Source organism: Meles meles, chromosome 16 (genome assembly GCF_922984935.1).
Source record: "Meles meles chromosome 16, mMelMel3.1 paternal haplotype, whole genome shotgun sequence".
Classification (NCBI taxonomy): Eukaryota; Metazoa; Chordata; class Mammalia; order Carnivora; family Mustelidae; genus Meles; species Meles meles.
In genome coordinates, this window is record NC_060081.1 from 8,117,659 (window position 1) to 8,138,677 (window position 21,019).

The 21,019-nt window shown below is 38.9% G+C and overlaps 1 protein-coding gene across 1 annotated transcript; it reads left to right on the top strand.

The window, feature by feature from the left end:
• The first annotated feature begins 17,229 nt into the window (after window positions 1-17,229).
• Window positions 17,230-18,177, top strand: LOC123926336 (olfactory receptor 2T4-like). The gene has a single exon (XM_045980092.1). The coding sequence runs from the start codon at window positions 17,230-17,232 to the stop codon at window positions 18,175-18,177; it is 948 nt and encodes a 315-aa protein (XP_045836048.1).
• The last annotated feature ends 2,842 nt before the right edge of the window (window positions 18,178-21,019 follow it).

Below are 21,019 nucleotides of genomic sequence, written 5' to 3' on the forward strand. Positions count from 1 at the left end.
GATTTAAAGTGAGGGGGTGGAAAACAATTTACCATGCTAATGGGCATCAGAAGAAAGCTGGGGTGGCAATCCTTATATCAGATCAATTAGATTTTAAGCCAAAGACTATAATAAGAGATGAGGAAGGACACTATATCCTACTCAAAGGGTCTGTCCAACAAGAAGATCTAACAATTTTAAATATCTATGCCCCTAACGTGGGAGCAGCCAACTATATCAACCAATTAATAACAAAATCAAAGAAACACATCAATAATAATACAATAATAGTAGGGGACTTTAACACTCCCCTCACTGAAATGGACAGATCATCCAAGCAAAAGATCAACAAGGAAATAAAGGCCTTAAATGACACACTGGACCAGATGGACATCACAGATCTATTCAGAACATTTCATCCCAAAGCAACAGAATACACATTCTTCTCTAGTGCACATGGAACCTTCTCCAGAATAGATCACATCCTGGGTCACAAATCAGGTCTCAACCGGTATCAAAAGATTAGGATTATTCCCTGCATATTTTCAGACCACAATGCTCTGAAGCTAGAGCTCAATCACAAGACGAAAGCTGGAAAGAACCCAAATACATGGAGACTAAACAGCATCCTTCTAAAGAATGAATGGGTCAACCAGGAAATTAAAGAAGAATTGAAAAAATTCATGGAAACAAATGATAATGAAAACACAAAAGTTCAAAATCTGTGGGACACAGCAAAGGCAGTCCTGAGAGGAAAATATATAGCGGTACAAGCCTTTCTCAAGAAACAAGAAAGGTCTCAAGTACACAACCTAACCCTACGCGTAAAGGAGCTGGAGAAAGAACAAGAAAGAAACCCTAAACCCAGCAGGAAAAGAGAAATCATAAAGATCAGAGCAGAAATCAATGAAATAGAAACCAAAAAAACAATAGAACAAATCAATGAAACTAGGAGCTGGTTCTTTGAAAGAATCAATAGGATTGATAAACCCCTGGCCAGACTCATCAAAAAGAAAAGAGAAAGGAGGCAAATCAATAAAATCATGAATGAAAGAGGAGAGATCACAACTAACACCAAAGAAATACAGACAATTATAAGAACATACTATGAGCAACTCTACGCCAACAAATTGGACAATCTGGAAGAAATGGATGCATTCCTAGAGACATAGAAACTACCACAACTGAACCAGGAAGAAATAGAAAACCTGAACAGGCCCATAACCAGTAAGGAGATTGAAACAGTCATCAAAAATCTCCAAGCAAACAAAAGCCCAGGGCCAGACGGCTTCCCAGGGGAATTCTACCAAACATTTAAAGAAGAACTCATTCCTATTCTCCTGAAACTGTTCCAAAAAATAGAAATGGAAGGAAAACTTCCAAACTCATTCTATGAGGCCAGCATCACCTTGATCCCAAAACCAGACAAGGATCCCACCAAAAAAGAGAACTACAGACCAATATCCTTGATGAACACAGACGCAAAAATTCTCGCCAAAATACTAGCCAATAGGATTCAACAGTACATTAAAAGGATTATTCACCACGATCAAGTGGGATTTATTCCAGGGCTGCAGGGTTGGTTCAACATCCGCAAATCAATCAATGTGATAGAACACATTAATAAAAGAAAGAACAAGAACCACATGATACTCTCAATAGATGCTGAAAAAGCATTTGACAAAGTACAGCATCCCTTCCTGATCAAAACTCTTCAAAGTGTAGGGATAGAGGGCACATACCTCAATATTATCAAAGCCATCTATGAAAAACCCACCACAAATATCATTCTCAATGGAGAAAAACTGAAAGCTTTTCCATTAAGGTCAGGAACACGGCAGGGATGTCCATTATCACCACTGCTATTCAACATAGTACTAGAAGTCCTAGCCTCAGTAATCAGACAACAAAAAGAAATTAAAGGCATCCAAATTGGTAAAGAAGAAGTCAAACTATCACTCTTCGCAGATGATATGATACTATATGTGGAAAACCCAAAAGACTCCACTCCAAAACTGCTAGAACTTGTACAGGAATTCAGTAAAGTGTCAGGATATAAAATCAATGCACAGAAATCAGTTGCATTTCTGTACACCAACAACAAGACTGAAGAAAGAGAAATTAAGGAGTCAATCCCATTCACAATTGTACCCAAAACTATAAGATACCTAGGAATAAACCTAACCAAAGAGACTAAGAATCTATACACAGAAAATTATAAAGTACTCATGAAAGAAATTGAGGAAGACACAAAAAAATGGAAAAATGTTCCATGCTCCTGGATTGGAAGAATAACTATTGTGAAAATGTCTATGCTACCTAAAGCAATCTACACATTTAATGCAATCCCTATCAAAATACCCTCCATTTTTTTCAAAGAAATGGAACAAATAATCCTAAAATTTATATGGAATTAGAAAAGACCTCGAATAGCCAAAGGAATATTGAAGAACAAAGCCAAAGTTGGTGGCATCACAATTCCGGACTTCAAGCTCTATTACAAAGCTGTCATCATCAAGACAGCATGGTACTGGCACAAAAACAGACACATAGACCAGTGGAACAGAATAGAGAGCCCAGAAATCGACCCTCAACTCTATGGTCAACTAATCTTCGACAAAGCAGGAAAGAATGTCCAATGGAAAAAAGACAGCCTCTTCAATAAATGGTGCTGGGAAAATTGGACAGCCACATGCAGAAAAATGAAATTGGACCACTTCCTTACACCACACACGAAAATAGACTCCAAATGGATGAAGGACCTCAATGTGAGAAAGGAATCCATCAAAATCCTTGAGGAGAACACAGGCAGCAACCTCTTCGACCTCAGCCGCAGCAACATCTTCCTAGGAACAACGGCAAAGGTAAGGGAAGCAAGGGCGAAAATGAACTATTGGGATTTCATCAAGATCAAAAGCTTTTGCACAGCAAAGGAAACAGTTAACAAAACCAAAAGACAACTGACAGAATGGGAGAAGATATTTGCAAACGACATATCAGATAAAGGGCTAGTATCCAAAATCTATAAGGAACTTAGCAAACTCAACACCCAAAGAACAAACAATCCAATCAAGAAATGGGCAGAGGACATGAACAGACATTTCTGCAAAGAAGACATCCAGATGGCCAACAGACACATGAAAAAGTGCTCCACGTCACTCGGCATCAGGGAAATACAAATCAAAACCACAATGAGATATCACCTCACACCAGTCAGAATGGCTAAAATGAACAAGTCAGGAAATGACAGATGCTGGCGAGGATGTGGAGAAAGGGGAACCCTCCTCCGCTGTTGGTGGGAATGCAAGCTGGTCCAACCACTCTGGAAAACAGCATGGAGGTTCCTCAAAATGTTGAAAATAGAACTACCCTATGACCCAGCAATTGCACTACTGGGTATTTACCCTAAAGATACAAACATAGTGATCCGAAGGGGCAGGTGTACCCGAATGTTTATAGCAGCAATGTCTACAATAGCCAGACTATGGAAAGAACCTAGATGTCCATCAACAGATGAATGGATCAAGAAGATGTGGTATATATACACAATGGAATACTATGCAGCCATCAAAAGAAATGAAATCTTGCCACTTGCGACGACGTGGATGGAACTAGAGCGTATCATGCTTAGTGAAATAAGTCAATCGGAGAAAGACAACTATCATATGATCTCCCTGATATGAGGACATGGAGAAGCAACATGGGGGGGTAGGGGGATAGGAGAAGAATAAATGAAACAAGATGGGATTGGGAGGGAGACAAACCATAAATGACTCTTAATCTCACAAAACAAACTGGGGGTTGCTGGGGGGAGGTGGGATTGGGAGAGGGGGAGCGGGCTATGGACATTGGGGAGGGGAGGCGAACCATAAGAGACTATGGACTCTGAAAAACAACCTGAGGGTTTTGAAGGGTCAGGGGTGGGAGGTTGGGGGAACAGGTGGTGGGTGATGGGGAGGGCACGTTTTGCATGGAGCACTGGGTGTTGTGCAAAAAGAATGAATACTGTTACGCTGAAAAAATTAATAAAAAGGGAAAAAAAAGTTAAAAAAAAATAAAAAAAATTAAAGGAGAAGAATTTTGAGATGAATTTTAAAACCAAAATAAAAACAAAGCAACCAAAATGTTTTATCTATGAAATATGCTGTGTTTGGGACAATACTTGGGGCTTAATATATTGCTTTCCCCTGATGTTGGGGTTGTACAGTTTTATGGATACCCTGTAGTTATTGTCCTCTTGTTCTTTTGGCTTGTCTTCTGGGGTAGGGATCTGTGGCATTGTTTTTCAGTCAGTCTTACTTGGGCTGAGTCGCCCTGCCCAGTATTAAGGGGCTGGGCTCTGTGGAAACCAGTGTTTCAGACTTTTGTTCTCTGGATGTTTTCGTTCTTTGGTGGCTTTTGTGGCTTTTTGGAGGACTAGTGAAAATTAAACTGTCCAAACCCAGTCTCCTGCACCTCAGAGAGACGCCTCAGACTGCTTTCCCCTGGATGGTCTGGAACAAACAGACTCCCCCTCTGCAAACCCTTCTGAGCACTGCAACCTCCCTCAGGTGCTGTGCACTCCCAGCCACCATCTCAGTGTTCGCCCAAGGCTCCTGCATATCTCTGCACCACCGTGCCACTAAAACATGAGCAATATTTGCCCAGACATGCCCAATTCCTGTGTCTGCCTAGTTGCTGGTACTGCTGTCTGGATTTCACACCTGCACCTGGCAGTGGCGGTTCGGGTCTCAAAGGCTGTGAGTCCAGTGACTTCTAGCAAAAGCCTGTGCAGGCTCTCTCAGGCATGGGCAGGGCTGCACCCAGCCTGAGTGGTGGTGCAAGCAGTGGAAAGCTGAGGGCTTAGGGACTGTGGTCTGGAACCTCTGCCAGGCTCTCTCGGGCATGTGTGGGCACTGACTGTGACCATCCTGGGACCGTTGGCTTAGGGCCATGCCTGTGGCTACCCAATTCCACAGTTTCCCCTTAAGATCCTTTGTTCTTTCTGTGTGCTTTTAACCAGACTCCAAGTTAATGCTGGTCCCCAAGCAGTGGGCACTTTCATAGCGAGGTATTATTTTCCAATGGGTCACTTGTGGTGGCTCCCTTTCCCTTCTGTTTATCCTCTGATATTAGTCCAAGCACTCCTACTCCCCTTTACCTCTACAATGATGTTCTTCTGACCCCATAGAGATCCAGAAGTGCATATTCTTACATATCAGGCTGATTTCATGGGTGTTCAGATTATGCTGGTAGATATTTAGCTCACTTCAGAGGGCCAGTTGAAACAAGCACTCCTAGTTCTCTGCCATTTTACCTCTCAGTCTATTTTTTTAAATTATCTTTACAATGAGTTCTGACACACTGAAAAGAAATAAAATAAATTATCTTTAATAAGAAAAATGAAATAGGGGCGCCTGGGTGGCTCAGTGGATTAGGCTGCTGCCTTCGTCTCGGGTCATGATCTCAGGGTCCTGGGATCTAGCCCCTCATTGGGCTCTCTGCTCCACAGGGAGCCTGCTTCCTCCTCTCTCTCTGCCTGCCTCTGTACCTACTTGTGATCTCTCTCTCTGTCAAATAAATAAATAAAATCTTTAAAAAAAAGAAAAAAGAAAAAAGAAATAGAGAGATTGGTAGAATTATGATGGAAATAGGTACAATATTACTTACTTGAGAAAGATTGACAGAGAAATTATGAAGCAAATGGGTACAATGTTAACACTAGGTGAAGAGTATATGGGTGTTTTTTGTAACTTCTTATTTGTACTACATTTATATAAATCTGAAATTAACTCCAAATGAAAAGTTTAAAAACATTTCTCCCTCCCTATTTAAAAAAATAACTATCTGTTTGGTAGCTATATAAATAATGTAATATCCTAGGAAACACATTCATTTCAATTTGGCTTTTCATCACTGAGTTGATCGAATCATTGGTTCATATTTATTGGAAACTGTCTCAGGACTGCCTTTGCTGTGTCCCACAGATTTTGAACTGTTGTGTTTTCATTATCATTTGTTTCCATGAATTTTTTCAATTCTTCTTTAATTTCCTGGTTGACCCATTCATTCTTTAGAAGGATGCTGGTTCGTCTCCATGTATTTGGGTTCTTTCCAGCTTTCGTCTTGTGATTGAGCTCTAGCTTCAGAGCATTGTGGTCTGAAAAGATGCAGGGAATGATCCTAATCTTTTGATAGCGGTTGAGACATGATTAGTGACCCACGATGTGATCTATTCTGGAGAAGGTTCCATGTGCACTAGAGAAGAATGTGTATTCTGTTGCTTTGGGATGAAATGTTCTGAATATATCTGTGATGTCCATCTGGTCCAGTGTGTCATTTAAGGCCTTTATTTCCTTGTGGATCTTTTGCTTGGATGATCTGTCCATTACAGTGAGGGGAGTGTTCAAGTCCCCTACTATTATTGTATTATTATTGATGTGTTTCTTTGATTTTGTTATTAATTGGTTGATATAGTTGGCTGCTCCCACGTTAGGGGCATAGATATTTAAAATTGTTAGATCTTCTTGTTGGACAGACCCTTTGAGTAGGATATAGTGTCCTTCCTCATCTCTTATTATAGTCTTTGGCTTAAAATCTAATTGATCTGATATAAGGATTGCCACCCCAGCTTTCTTCTGATGCCCATTAGCATGGTAAATTGTTTTCCACCCCCTCAATTTAAATCTGGAGGTGTCTTCGTGTCTAAAATGAGTTTCTTGTAGGCAACATACCGATGGGTTTTGTTTTTTTATCCAATCTGATACCCTGTGTCTTTTGATTGGGGCATTTATCCCATTAGCATTCAGGGTAACTATTGAGAGTTATGAATTTAGTGCCATTATTATTCTGTAAGGTGACTGTTACTGTATATTGTCTCTGTACCTTTCTAATCTACTACTTTTAGGCTCTCTCTTTGCTTAGAGGACCCCTCTCAATATTTCCTGTAGAGCTGATTTGGTGTTTGCAAATTCTTTCAGTTTTTGTTTGTCCTGGAAGCTTTTGATCTCTCCTTCTATTTTCAATGATAGCCTAGCTGGATAGAGTATTCTTGGCTGCATGTTTTTCTCATTTAGTGCTGTGAATATATCATGCCAGCTCTTCCTGGCCTGCCAGGTCTCTGTGGATAAGTCTGCCGCCAATCTAATATTTTTACCATTGTATGTTACAGACTTCTTTTCTCAGGCTGCTTTCAGGATTTTCTCTTTGTCACTAAGACTTGTAAATTTTACTATTAGGTGACGGGGCGTGGACTTATTCTTGTTGACTTTGAGGGGGGTTCTCTGCATCTCCTGGATTTTGATGCTTGTTCCCTTTGCCATATTAGGGAAATTCTCTCCAATGATTCTCTCCAATAGACCTTCCGCTCCCCTCTCTGTTTCTTCTTCTTCTGGAATCCCAATTATTCTAATGTTGTTGCGTCTTATGGTGTCACTTATCTCTTGAATTCTCCCGTCGTGGTCCAGTAGCTGTTTGTCCCTCTTTTGTTAGGCTTCTTTATTCTCTGTCATTTGGTCTTCTATATCACTAATTCTTTCTTCTGCCTCATTTATCCTAGCAGTGAGAGCCTCCATTTTTGATTGCACCTCATTAATAGCTTTTTTGATTTCAACTTGGTTAGATTTTAGTTCTTTAATTTCTCCAGAAAGGGCTTTAATATCTCCAGAGAGGGTTTCTCTAATATCTTCCATGCCTTTTTCGAGCCGGGCTAGAATGTTCAGAATCGTCATTCTGAACTCTTGATCTGACATATTACCCATGTCTGTGTTGATTAGGTCCCTAACCTTCGGTACTGTCTCTTGTTCTTTTGTTTGTGGTGATTTTTTCCGCCTTGTCATTTTGTCCAGATAAGAGGATACGAAGGAGCAAATAAAATACTAAAAGGGTGGCAAAGACCCCAGAAAAATGCGCTGTAACCAAATGAGAAGAGACCCCGAATTGTGGGGGGGGGGAGAAAGGGGATAAAAAGAGGTTCAGAAAAAAAAAAGAAAAAAATTTAAAAAATAAAACAAATAAAGAAAAAATATAAAAAAAGAAAGAAAAAATATATACATTTAGATAAGCTAGTCCAAAACGTTAAAAAAGAAAAGGGTAAAAGTTTTAAAAAATTTAGCAGAAGAAGAAAAAAGAAAAAAGAAAAAAATTGAAAAAAGAAAAAAAAATTGAAGTAGCCACAAGACTCAAGAATCATGGGGAGAAAGCCATGAGTTCCGTGCTTTGCTTTCTCCTCCTCTGGAATTGCGCTTCTGTCTTAGGAATTGAACCTACTTTCCTTGATAGATGAACTTCGTCCTGGCTGGATATTTTGTTGATCTTCTGGGGGAGGGGCCTGTTGTAGTGACTCTCAAGTGTCTTTGCCCGAGGCGGGATTGCACCGCCCTTACCGGCGGCCGGACTAAATAATCGGCTCGGGTTCGCTTTTGGGAGCTTCTGTTCCCTGAACGCTTTCCGTAGAGTTCCGGAGGACGGGAATGAAAATGGCGGCCTCCCAGTCTCCGGCCCGGAGGAGCCGAGAGCCTGGGGCCCCACTCCTCAGTGCGCCCCCAGAGGACAGCACCCAATCACTCCCGTACCCCCAGCCTCTAGCCGCGCTCCGAGCTCACCCAGCCCACGACCAGTTCAAGGTAACCCCGAGCTGAGAGTTCAGTCCTCGGCTCTGTCTCTGCAGCCGGCTTCTCCGTTCTAATACCTGCGAGCTCTGCGACACTCCGACACCCCCGATCCTTCTGTGACCCTGAAGGACCTGGGACCACGCTGACCTCGTGTGGGCTTCACCCTGGTTTAGCCTCTGGAGCAATGTCCCTCAGTGGAACAGACTTTTAAAAGTCCTGATTTTGTGTTCCGTTCCTCCGCCGCTTGCCAGGAGCCGGCCCCTCCCCCCGCGGTCTATCTTCCCGTCGTTTTAGATTCACTTCTCCGCCAGTCCTACCTTTCAGAAAGTGGTTGATTTTCTGTTTCTAGAGTTGCTGTTCTTCTTCTCTTCGCTCTCCCATTGGATTTGTAGGTGTTTGCAATGTTTAGATAAGCTATTGAGCTGATCTCCTGCTACCAGATGTAGTCTCAGCCTGCTACTTCTCTGCCATCTTGACTCCTCCACTCTTCTCTCTTCTCTTACTGATTTGTTCTATCACGATGATTGATTTGCAAATGTTGAACCACCCTTACATCCCATGGATAAATCCTACCTAATCATGGTGGATAATCTTTTAAAGGTACTATTGGATCCTATTAGCTAGGATCTTGTTGAGAATCTTAGCATCCATATTCATCAGGGTTATTGGTCTGAAATTCTCCTTTTTGATGGGGTCTTAGCCTGGTTTGGGGATCAGGGTAATGCTGTCTTCATAAAAAGAGTCTGGACGTTTTCCTTCTCTTTCTATTTTTTGAAACAGCTTCAGAAGAATAGGTATTATTTCTTCTTTGAATGTTTGGTAGAATTCCCGAGGAATCTGTTAGGTCCTGGGCTCTTGTGTTTTGGGAGATTTTTGAACACTGCTTCAATCTTGTTGCTAGATATTGGTCTATTCAGGTTGTCAATTTCTTCCTGATGAAGTTTTGGAAGGTTATAGGTTTTCAGGAATGCATTTATTTCTTCTAGGTTACTTAATCTATTGGCGTATAGTTATTGATAATAATCTCTTATGATTGTTTCTATTTCCTTGGTGTAGTCATGATCTCCCCCTTTTCGTCCGTAATTTCATTAATTTGGGTCCTCTCTATTTTTTATTTTGGATTAGTTTGGCCAATGTTTATTGTTCTTTGATCCTTTCAAAATTCAGCTTCTAGTTTCATTGATGTGTTCTATCGCATCTCTAATTTTTATCTCATTGATCTCTGTTCTAAGCTTGATTATTTCCCTTATTGTGTGTGGGGTTGGCTTAATTTGTTGCTGATTCTCCAGTTCTTTAAGGTGTACAGCGAGCTGGTGTATTCTGGGTTTTTCTTTTTCTCTTTTCTTTTCTTTCTTTCTTTTTTTTTTTTTTTTTTGAGGGAGGCTTGGATTGCTACATACTTCCCTCTTAGGACCACCTTTGCCACATGCCATAGGTTTTGGACCAAAGTGTCTTCATTCTCATTGGTTTCCATGACGTGTTTAAGTTCTTCCTTGATTTTCTGGTTGATCCAAACATTCATAAGCAAGGTAGTCTTTAGCTTCCACGTGTTTGAATTCTTACCGAACTTTTTCTTGTGGTTGAGTTCCTATTTCAAAGCACTCTGGTCTGAGAATATGCAGGCAATAATATCAGTCTTTTGGTATTGGTTGAGTCCTGATTTGTGACCCAGTATGTAGTCTTTTCTGGAGAAAGTTGCATGTGCACTTGAGAAGAATGAGTATTCTGTTGTTTTATGATAGAATGTTCTGAATATATCTATGAGGTTCATCTGGTCCCACACATCATTCAATGCTCGTTTCTTTATTGATTTCTGCTTGGATGATCTGTCTTTTACTGAGAGTGGCTTATTATGATTCCCCAGTATTCATGTATTTATATTAATATGGCTCTTTATCTTGATTAACAGGTAACTTATGTAGTGACTGCTCCTATATTGGGGGCATAAATATTTACAATTGTTAGATCTTCTTGGTGGATAGACCCTTTAAGAATGATGTAGTGTTCTTCTGTATCTCTGACTACAGTCTTTAGTTTAAAATCTAATTTATCTGATACGAGAATCTTTACCCCAGCCTTCTTTTTAGGCCCATTGGCATGAAAGATGCTTCTTCATACCTTCACATTCAGTCTGGATGTATCCTTAATTTCACAATGGGTGTCTTGTAGACAACACATGGGCAGGTCCTGTGGTTTTATCCAATCTGCAATGTTGTGCCATTTTATGGGAGCATTTAGGCTGTTCACGTTGAGGGTGATTATTGAGAGATATGTTTTTATTGACGTCCTGTTGGCTGTGAAGTCCTTGTTTCTATAGATTGTCTCTGTAAATTTCTGGTCTATGACACTCTTGGGTTTTTCTTATTTTATAGAACCACCCCTTACTGTTTCCTGTAGGGTCTTCTTGGTGGTCACATGCTCCTTTAAGCCTTGCCAGCCTGAGAAGTTCTTTATCTCTTCATCTGTTCTGAATGTCAGCCTTGCTGGATAAAGTATTCTTGCCTGCATGTTCTTTTCATTTAGTTCCCAGAATACATCTTGCCAGCCCTTTCTGGCTTGCCAGGTTTCTGTGGACAGGTCTGCCATTATTCTGATGGGCCTTCCTCTGTGCATAAGAGATCTCTTCCCTTAGCTGGTCACCAGAGCTCCTGTCTAAAATTATGATTCAACAGTTTCACAATCAGATGTCTGGATATCTTTCTAGATTCCATGATTTTGGGGGCAGACCTTTCTGCCTCTAGGATATGAACACTGGTTCTATTCCCCAGATTGGGAAAATTTTCATGGAGAGTTTGTTCAACTATAACTACTAGTCTTCTTTCTTTCTCGCTGCCCGCCGCGCCCCCCCCCCCCAGGATCTCAATAATTCAGACATTGAAACATTTCATGGTGTCATTTATTTCCCTAATTCTGTTTTCATGGATTCTAAGCTGATTGTTCCAGGCCTCCTCCTGATCCTCTTTCTCTATCAGTTTGTCCTCTAGATCACTAATTCTACTTCTGTCCCAGTTACCCTAGCTGTTAGAGAATTTAGATTAGATTGGATCACATTAATAGCATTTGTAACTTCTTCCCAGGTGGCTTTCACTTCTGCCCTAATTGATTCCTTGATTCCATGTTATCATTAATGGTTTTCTCCAACCTAGCCATTGTCTGGATAATTGTTAGCCTGAATTCCCTTTGCTGCATACTGTTTATGTCCATTTCCAATAGGTCTGATGGAGAGGGCAGAGTGTCTGAATTTTTCCTTTTTACTTTCCTTTTTACTTTCTTTTTGATGGTGACTCCTGATTGCTCTGAAACATTCCAAGGTGCACCTTGAATGAATTGTTGTTGATCAGTTATACATCCCCTTAAGCACCTCCCACCAAAATGACTAGAAGGAGGAAGACCCAACCTGGTAGAAGTTAAAAATGCTATCAGTGAGATCCAATCTAGTCTAACTACTCTAACAGTTAGGATAACCAAGGCAGAAGATGAAATTAGTGATCTAGAAGAAAAACTGATAGAAAAGAAGGATCAGGAGGAGGCCTGGAACAAACAGCTTAGAATCCATGAAAACAGAATTAGGGAAATAAATGATGGCATGAAACGTTCCAATGTCAGAATTATTGGGATCCTTTAAGGAGGTGGGGAAAAAGAGAAGATTAGAACATATAGTTGAACATATAGTTGAACATATAATAAACACTGGATGAAAATTTCCCTAATCTGGGTAATGGAACAAGTGTTCATGTCCTAGAGGCAGAAAGGACAGCCCCCAAGATCAAGGAGTGTAGAAAGATCTCCGGGCAAATAATTGTGAATTTCACCAGTCATAAATTCAGGGAGGATGTCTTAAGAGCAGCCAGGGGAAGAGATTCCTTATGTACAGAGATAGGACCATCAGAATAATGTCAGACCTGGCCACAGAAACCTGGGAAGCCAGAGAGAGCTGGCAAGACATATTCAGGGCACTAACTTAGATGAACATGCAGCCAAGAACACTTTATCCAGCAAGGCTGACATTCAGAACGGAGGGAGAGATAAAGAGCTTCCAAGACTGGCAAGATTTAAAGGAGTATGTGACCACCAAGCCAGCACTACAAGAAATATTAAGGGGTGGTTCTATAAAAGAACAAAGAACCCAAGAGTGCCATAGAACAGAAACGTGGAGAGGCAATCTATAGAAACAAGGACTTCACAGGCAGCAGGATGTCAATAAAAACTAATCTTTCAATAATCACTCTCAACGTGAACAGCCTAAATTCTCCCATAAAATAGCACAGGGATGCAGACTGGATGAAAAGACAGGACCTGTCCATATGCTGTCTACAAGAGACACATTTGGAACCTAAAGATACATTCAGACTGAAAGTGAAGGGATGGATAAGCATCTTTCATGCCAATGGGCCTCAAAAGGAAGCTGGGGTAGCGATTCTCATATCAGATAAATTAGATTTTAAGCTAAAGACTGTAGTCAGAGATAGAGAATAACACTAATATATTGGGATCTAAATTTAAAAAATGTGAAGATGATCTCAATTTTAGTTTCAACCATAGTACTAATTAATGATATTATCGTTGAAAATTTATTGAACTATGAAATTCAGATTGTACATCAATAAAAAGAAAAAAAATATATATTTCAAATATTTACCTTAAACCTAAAATGAGAAAAAAATATATTCACATCTACATGAAATATGTATTTTGTAAAATGAAAAGGCTACATAAAAAAAAAATAACTCACGGGGTACCTGGGTGGCTCAGTGGCTTAAAGCCTCTGCCTTCAGCTCCAGTCATGATCCCAGGGTTCTGGGATGGAGCCCCACATCAGACTCTCTGCTCAGCGGGGAGCCTGCTTCCCTTCCTCTCTCTCTGCCTGCCTCTCTGTCTACTTGTGATCTCTGTCTGTCAAATAAATAATAGATTTTAAAAATCTTAGAAAAAAAAACTAACTCATATATGTCATAGCCAAAAATTCATTAGTAATGCAATGTGTGAATATTGTTAATCTGGTTAAGATTTTGATACATATTGAGATGAACAATAAAAGATATTTTAAAAGACATCAGCAAAAAGCAGGACAGTGCAATAAGGATAGCTATTAGCTTCTTCAGCTCTTATAATTGCATTCTTCTTTATAGTCTCAGAGGGGATTTATTGACAGAAAACATTCATCCACTCCCTTAATGGGCATAGTAAAGCCCTCCTACTTCTCTCTGTACACTTAACCTGGTCACACTCCATTAGCCCATCTGAATGAGACTGGATTGAACCAGAGAAGCAGACAGAACTGCAAGAAAAAAAAGGGTGATTATTTTCTAACTGTCTTGACTTCTGCTTCTGATATTCTCCATTATAGTTGTTGAAGTTTCTTTTTACCTATTTGTAAGTGAAAAAAACAAATTTACCTTTTCTCTTGAATCTTTTTGTATAGCACATTAAAAATTATATATTTTTTGCTTTCTAATTATGTGCATGCAGAAGAATATGCACATTTCCTATATAATTGGATAATGTATTTGTTTTCCTGAAATTGAAATTTTGCAGATGAGCTATTGATAATTTTTGAGGGTTAGAAATAAATATCTCAATCATATTTATATGATTTATATGATTTATATGAAACTGACAGTGGGTGACCTAATACCCAAATTATCTACTATGTAGTGAAGACCAGGTCCCCCCAGATTCTGAGGCATAGTTACAGCCTGTGGGCTCAACTCAGTGTAGTCGTGTTCTCTTAAGCAGACCATAAGAATCTGAATTCCTTAATGTGTAAAATGAGAAAATAAGATGAATATGTACCTTGTAGAGTCTTGGGAAAGATAAAATAGGATAAAGCATTAGAACAATTCCTAGGATGCTGTCAGCTTCAAATAAAGTTTAACATTAATCCTCCACCACTGTCAATGAATTTACATGTTAAATACGCATTAAGTTGTTTATATGAAGCTCAAGGAATTATATTAGAAAAGAGTCACTATGAACAGAAGGGTCAGTCGCCATGCATACAACAGACAGTGTTCCCTTTTGTGTCTGGTATCCCAGGTGGACTGTTCAGCGTGTCTTAATGGCAGGACCCACATTTACAAAAGCACAGCAAAGATTTCCCAGTACCCCCCCAAGTAACTTTGTGGTCTCCTTTCATTCACTCAGCAAGTGGCTTCAAGGCATTCACATTTATTGCTCACTGTGCTGATCCTTAATTTATTTTGACCACAAATACAGACTTTGTCAGCAGATGTGTTTTGCAATTTATCAGGCTATATTTTTATTTTTCACAGGTCTCAAATTTCATCTTTCAGTGAGGGTGGGATGTGATAGAAAGGCTATTGTTGTTGATGTAATTTGACAAAATTTGTTGAATATCTACATTAAGAATTCAAAAATCATTTGCAGTGTTCTCAACTGCCTTATCAACTGAGAATATTAATAATTTGATGTTTTAATTAGTCTTAGAACTATGAAAAAGTATAAAAATATTTTTAAAAGTATAAAACTTATTTGAAACTAGTAAATTCTTCTGAAAATATCTAGACATGATAACTGCCACTAAGCTCTTCCCAGAAAGAGGAGTCATTATTTGCTTTCTCTTAGTAAGGACTTCTGAATTTTGAGATTTGACATGTCAGAAATTAAAAGGTTGCAAAAGTTTAAACTTCAGAACAGAAAATGTCAAAGGAGGTATTATTCTCTGAAGAAAGGTCAGCTGTATTATGTGTTAATTGTTTTATTTATTTTGTAGCTGTTTCAGAATTCTGCATTTCTACTTTTGTCTCTGAATAGACTGACTGTGACCTCACTAACTGTAATTAGATTTAATTTGTTTTTGATTCATCTTTAGCATTTGATAGAGAGGCTGGCTGTGAACAGCAAGGTAAAGTAGTAAACGGTAAATTGGAGTCAGAAATATCGTAGTGTTGTTTCAACTTTCCTCTCTGAATCTCAGTTCCATGAGCAATTAATTGCTATGTGCATTAGAGCAGATAACATTTGGGGAAACAACTAAAGCCTTGTCTGATAAATAGCAATGACTGTCTAAATACTACTTCCTGTCCTCTGAAATATAAAGTAGATAGTAAAAATTTTAAGATGAATTTCAACTTGGAAAAACATGTACTGGATACAAATTAGATAGATTTCTCATAAAGTTCTGCTTAATCAAGGTTAAAATAAGACTATATATATACATATATAGACATATATGTATATGCATATACATATGTACATACACATATGTATATACATATATGTATATATATACATATATATATGTAACAGCCATCTCTTACATAGATTCTGCATAATTATTACTGTACCTATTAGCTATTTAATCATTAGTCATCTGTAACCAGTAATGGTCCAAGCACTTTCCTCATTTAATCCTAAGCATATGCAAGGTATAACATTATTCTTTTCCTCTTTTTTATGTATGTAGAATTAATGGAGGAAGAATGTGTAGAGGATAAGCTGGACCCACAGCCAGTCTGGCTTCAGAGTTGGAGCTCCAAAATGGTGCCTCTCGGCTATCTAAGAGTTTGGTCATTGGTTAGGATCATGATCTGTTTGGGGGGATTTGTGGGTTACTCCATACAATCACAGTGCCTCACTGTGGGGTTCAAGAATTTCATATAGATTTTCCCCCAAATTTTGTTGAGGTTACTTTTTATTTTTCTTTATTTTTTTTCTCTTTTTTTAAATTTAAATTCAATTGGTGAATCCTTGGCTTTTGATATAATGTTCAATGGTTCACTAGATTGTTCTTTTTGGGGTATTACTGACATAAAATTATACTAGTTTCTGTTGTACAAAGTAATGATTTGATATTTCTGTGCACTGTGAATTATTTTTTCTTATAAAAATTATTAATGATTTTTTTCTCTTATATAGAATGCACCTTAAAGAGTTTTTAAGATCTCAGTTGAAGGGACATCTGGGTGACTCAGTCAGCTGGGCATCTGCTTTTGGCTTGGGTCATGATCTGGGGTCCTGGGATTGAGTTCTGTATTGGGCTCCCTGCTCAGCAGGGAGTCTGCTTCTCCCTCTCCCTCTGCCTGCCGCTCTCCCTGCTTGTGCTCTCTCTCTGTCAAATAAATGAAATTTTTAAAAAAATCTCAGTTGGATTCTTAGACCAGAGAGAGTAATGATATTTTGATTATCTACAATAAAAATTCTAGAAGGGGAGATTTTATATATATGTGTGTGTGTGTGTGTGTGTGTGTGTGTGTGTGTGTGTGTGTGTGTATACACATATATATGCATATATACATATATATGCACACACACATTTAAATACATATATACATATATACATATATTTGTATACACACACACACACACACACACACATAAATTTTACATTTTGATTCATTTTTTGTGTTTGGTTAGGGCAACAGCAAACCTAAAAAATTGTACATGCTTATTGGTAAAGGATACTATAGCAAAAGGAAAACTCACGATACAATGAACAATGCAACCTCCCAAATGGTAAATTTATATAATTACAGATAATTTGTATTCTCTAAATCTATAAAACCATGGAATTTTTTTCTGATAACATAATTGGGTTCTCATTCTCTCTTTCTCTCTCAACACATTCATTTCAGTGGGTGGTGGTTCGTGATTGATTCATTAATCCCAAAGCTTCCCTAGGTTGCCCAGGTGAAATCACATGGAGAACGCCAACTGGCTAGCTAACCATACTGGGAGATCAGGTTTCATCCTGGTGGGAATCTTCAGTGAATCCAAACACCCAGCTCTCCTTTGTTTGGTCATTTTCCCGCTTTTCCTAATGGCCTTGTCTGGAAACACCATCTTGATTCTATTGATACATTCCGATGCCCACCTCCACACCCCCATGTATTTTTTCATTAGCCAGCTATCTCTCATGGACATGATGTATATTTCTGTTACTGTGCCCAAGATGCTCATGGACCAAGTCATGGGTATGAACAAGATCTCAGACATAGAATGTGGGATACAAATGTTTCTCTATGTGACACTAGCAGGTTCAGAATTTCTTCTTCTAGCCTCTATGGCCTATGACCGCTATGTGGCCATCTGCCATCCTCTTCATTACCCTGTCCTCATGAACCATCGCGTGTTACACCTTCTAGCATCTGGCTGCTGGTTCCTGGGCTCAGTGGGTGGCTTCTTGTTTACTCCCATCACCATGACCTTCCCCTTCTGCAGATCTCGGGAGATACGTCATTTTTTCTGTGAAGTCCCTGCTGTATTGAAACTCTCTTGTTCGGACACTTCCATCTATGAGATTTTCATGTACCTGTGCTGTGTCCTTATGCTTCTCATTCCTGTGATAGTCATTTCAGGCTCTTACTACTTTATCCTTATCACCATCCATAGGATGAACTCATCAGAAGGACAGAAGAAGGCCTTTGTCACTTGTTCTTCCCACATGACTGTGGTCATCCTCTTCTATGGGGTTGCCATTTATACTTACATGCTCCCCAAATCCTACCATGCACCAGAGAAGGACATCATGGTATCTGTCTTTTACACCATACTCACTCCTGTGCTCAACCCTTTGATCTATAGTCTAAGAAATAAGAATGTTATGGGAGCTCTGAAGAAAATGTTGAATGTGGGACCTGTCTTTTAAGAAACTACAGAGTAGGGGCACCTGGATGGTTCAGTAGGTTAAGCATCTGCCTTTGGCTCAGGTCATGATCCCAGAGTTCTGGGATCAAACCATACACTGGGCTTCCTGCTCAGTGAGGCGTCTGCTTCTCCTTCTGCCCCTCCCACCCACTCATTCTCTCTCTCTCAAATAAGTAAAATATTTTTTTTTAAAAAGAAACTATAGAGTAAATATTGCCTCTCTGTATTAAAAAAGAAACCTCTTTTTAGTTTTTTTTTAATTTTTATTTTTTAAAAATCTCTTTAATTTTCTAATTCTTATTCTTTTAAAACATCATACAGTTATAGTGATGTTATATTTACTGGAGTTGATAAATTCACTCTGTCTCTGTAGAACACCCATATTCTTAGGAAATACATAATTAAAATATTTAGAGAAAGAAAGATCATGTGATTCTATGTAATTGATTAAAATGAGGGAGTGAGAGAAGGGTGATGAAAAGAAAGAGGTTTAAAAAAAAAGCTAACTGTTGAGTCTGGGTAAAAGGTATGTGGCTGTGGTTTATACCATTCTTATTCATACTACTTTTATGTAAGTGTAAAATTTTTCCACACAAACAGTTAAAATATCACTTGTCCTACATTTATAAGCTTTGTATTCTGTTTGTTGACAGTGTAAGTGACAATCTTATAAAATGTGCTCATTTCAATGTGACTGATTATTACTGTGACAATCCTGTCATCTTCCTACCTTGTATCATCCCTTAATATGATAGACCACAATGATATGCACTATGTGGACATGGTCCAAAACTGAAAGCACCTAGTGGTTAAACTGTAGGTTTAGTATCTATGCTTGCATAAGAAACTGTGGGACAAATGTGAACTCAGAATGGAAGGAAGATTTAGGGGAGGTACCCTGCTTGAAGTGATGTCTGAACCGAGTTTTGAAGTATGTAATTTATTAAACAAAAAAAGAGAAGCATGATATATCAAATATTCAAATTTAGTCATTTATTCAACAAACACTTAAACTCTTATAATCCAAAATAACAGCTAAATGAGTTTAAAATCTGAGCACTATATGGTTGTTGTTTTCAAGGAATTTGAATCTGCATAGTTTTATATGGAAAGAGGTACTATACAATGTATGGTAAACCTAATATCATATATATGATGCTAATGCGGGAAGTTTATGGCTCATAAGGACACATCCCTTTTACCTGCGGTACATGAATTTGGTCAAAAAAGGGGACTGAGGTCAGCCTCTGGAACTCAGTGCAAATGTTGACTAGATGTCCCCTCAGATGACTACCGGAGACTGTGGCAGAGGGGACTTTCTCAGGGACAATATGCCACAGAAAAGGCACAACATGTGCAAAGGTCTGAAGGTTGGCAAAGTATAAGGGATAAATGTTCCAATCGTTCTTTCTTTCCTACTTTATTTTATAGACTTCTTTCTTGCCCTTCTGTGACCCAGAGTTCTACAAACAGAAGCAAAATGATTAGATCTGCACTTTAGAAATGTTAAATTAGTGGTCACTTGGGAAAGTGCAGCACTGCAAGTAGAGAGACGAAGTGAGCGAAGATGGTGATGTAGATGGTGTTGATCTAAATTGAATGGACCATGCCTTGACACCAGGATGGACTGGACGGAGGAAAGGTATATTTGGAATATGTGGGGCCTTTCGAACCCACGGACATGGTTACATAGCTGTATTTTATAATGGGTCTGTGTCCAACTTGTGAAAAATCAGACAGTTTTGAAAGTATGGATTAATTTTCCTCCTAACACACTTGATTAGTTCATGATTGTAAAACAAAGATCATGCAGCGTTTTGGAAAACAATATCAGAAAACCAATTCTCAATATTTTTTTGTTGCAATAAAACTGAATACAATATGGACACTCTAAAGTACTTAAGAAATGTATGTATCACCCCTCAATTTTATGACTATAATGATACGTTTCATGGTTCCATTTACAACACCCAGACATGTAGAACAAAATGAGACAAAATAAAACAAAATGTGGTATTGAGCTATGTTATTACAAAGATTTTTTCATTTCAAAAATTTTTATTTTTATTTGTATTATTAACATATAATGTATTATTTGTTTCAGGGGTACAAGTCTGTGATTCATCAGTCTTACACAACACACAGCACTTACCACAACACATATCCTCCCCAATGTCCGTCATTCAGTCTCCTCATTCGACCACTGCCCTCCCATCTAACAACCCTCAGTTTGTTTCCTGAGGTTAAGAGTCTCTTATACTTTGTCTCCCTCTCTGATTTTGTCTTGATCCATTTATTTCCTCTCTTCCTCTATCAACCTCTGCCTTGTTTCTTAAATTCCACGTATCACTGAGATCGTATGATAATTATCTTTCTCTGATTGATTTATTTCACCTAGCATAATATCCTCTAGTTCCATCCATGTTATTGTAAATGGCAAGATTTCATTTTTTTTTTTATGGCTGTGTAACATTCCATTGTTGTGTGTGTGTGTGTGGGTGTGTGTGTGTGTGTGTGTGTGTGTGTGTGTGTGTGTGTGTGTGTGTTTGTGTAATCACACCTTTATCCATTCATCTGGTGATGGGCATCTGAGCTCTTTCCACTGTTTGGCTATTGTGGACATTGCTGTTATAAACATTGGGAAGAAGATGTCCCTTTGGATCACTACATATTTGAGGTAAATACTCAGTAGGGCAATTGCTGGGTGATAGGGTATCTCTATTTTCAACTTTTTGAGGAACCTCCATGTTCTGTCCCAAAGAGGCTGCACAATCTTGCATTCCCACCAACAGTGTAGGCGGATTCCCCTTTCTCCACATCCTGGACAACATTTGTCATTTCCT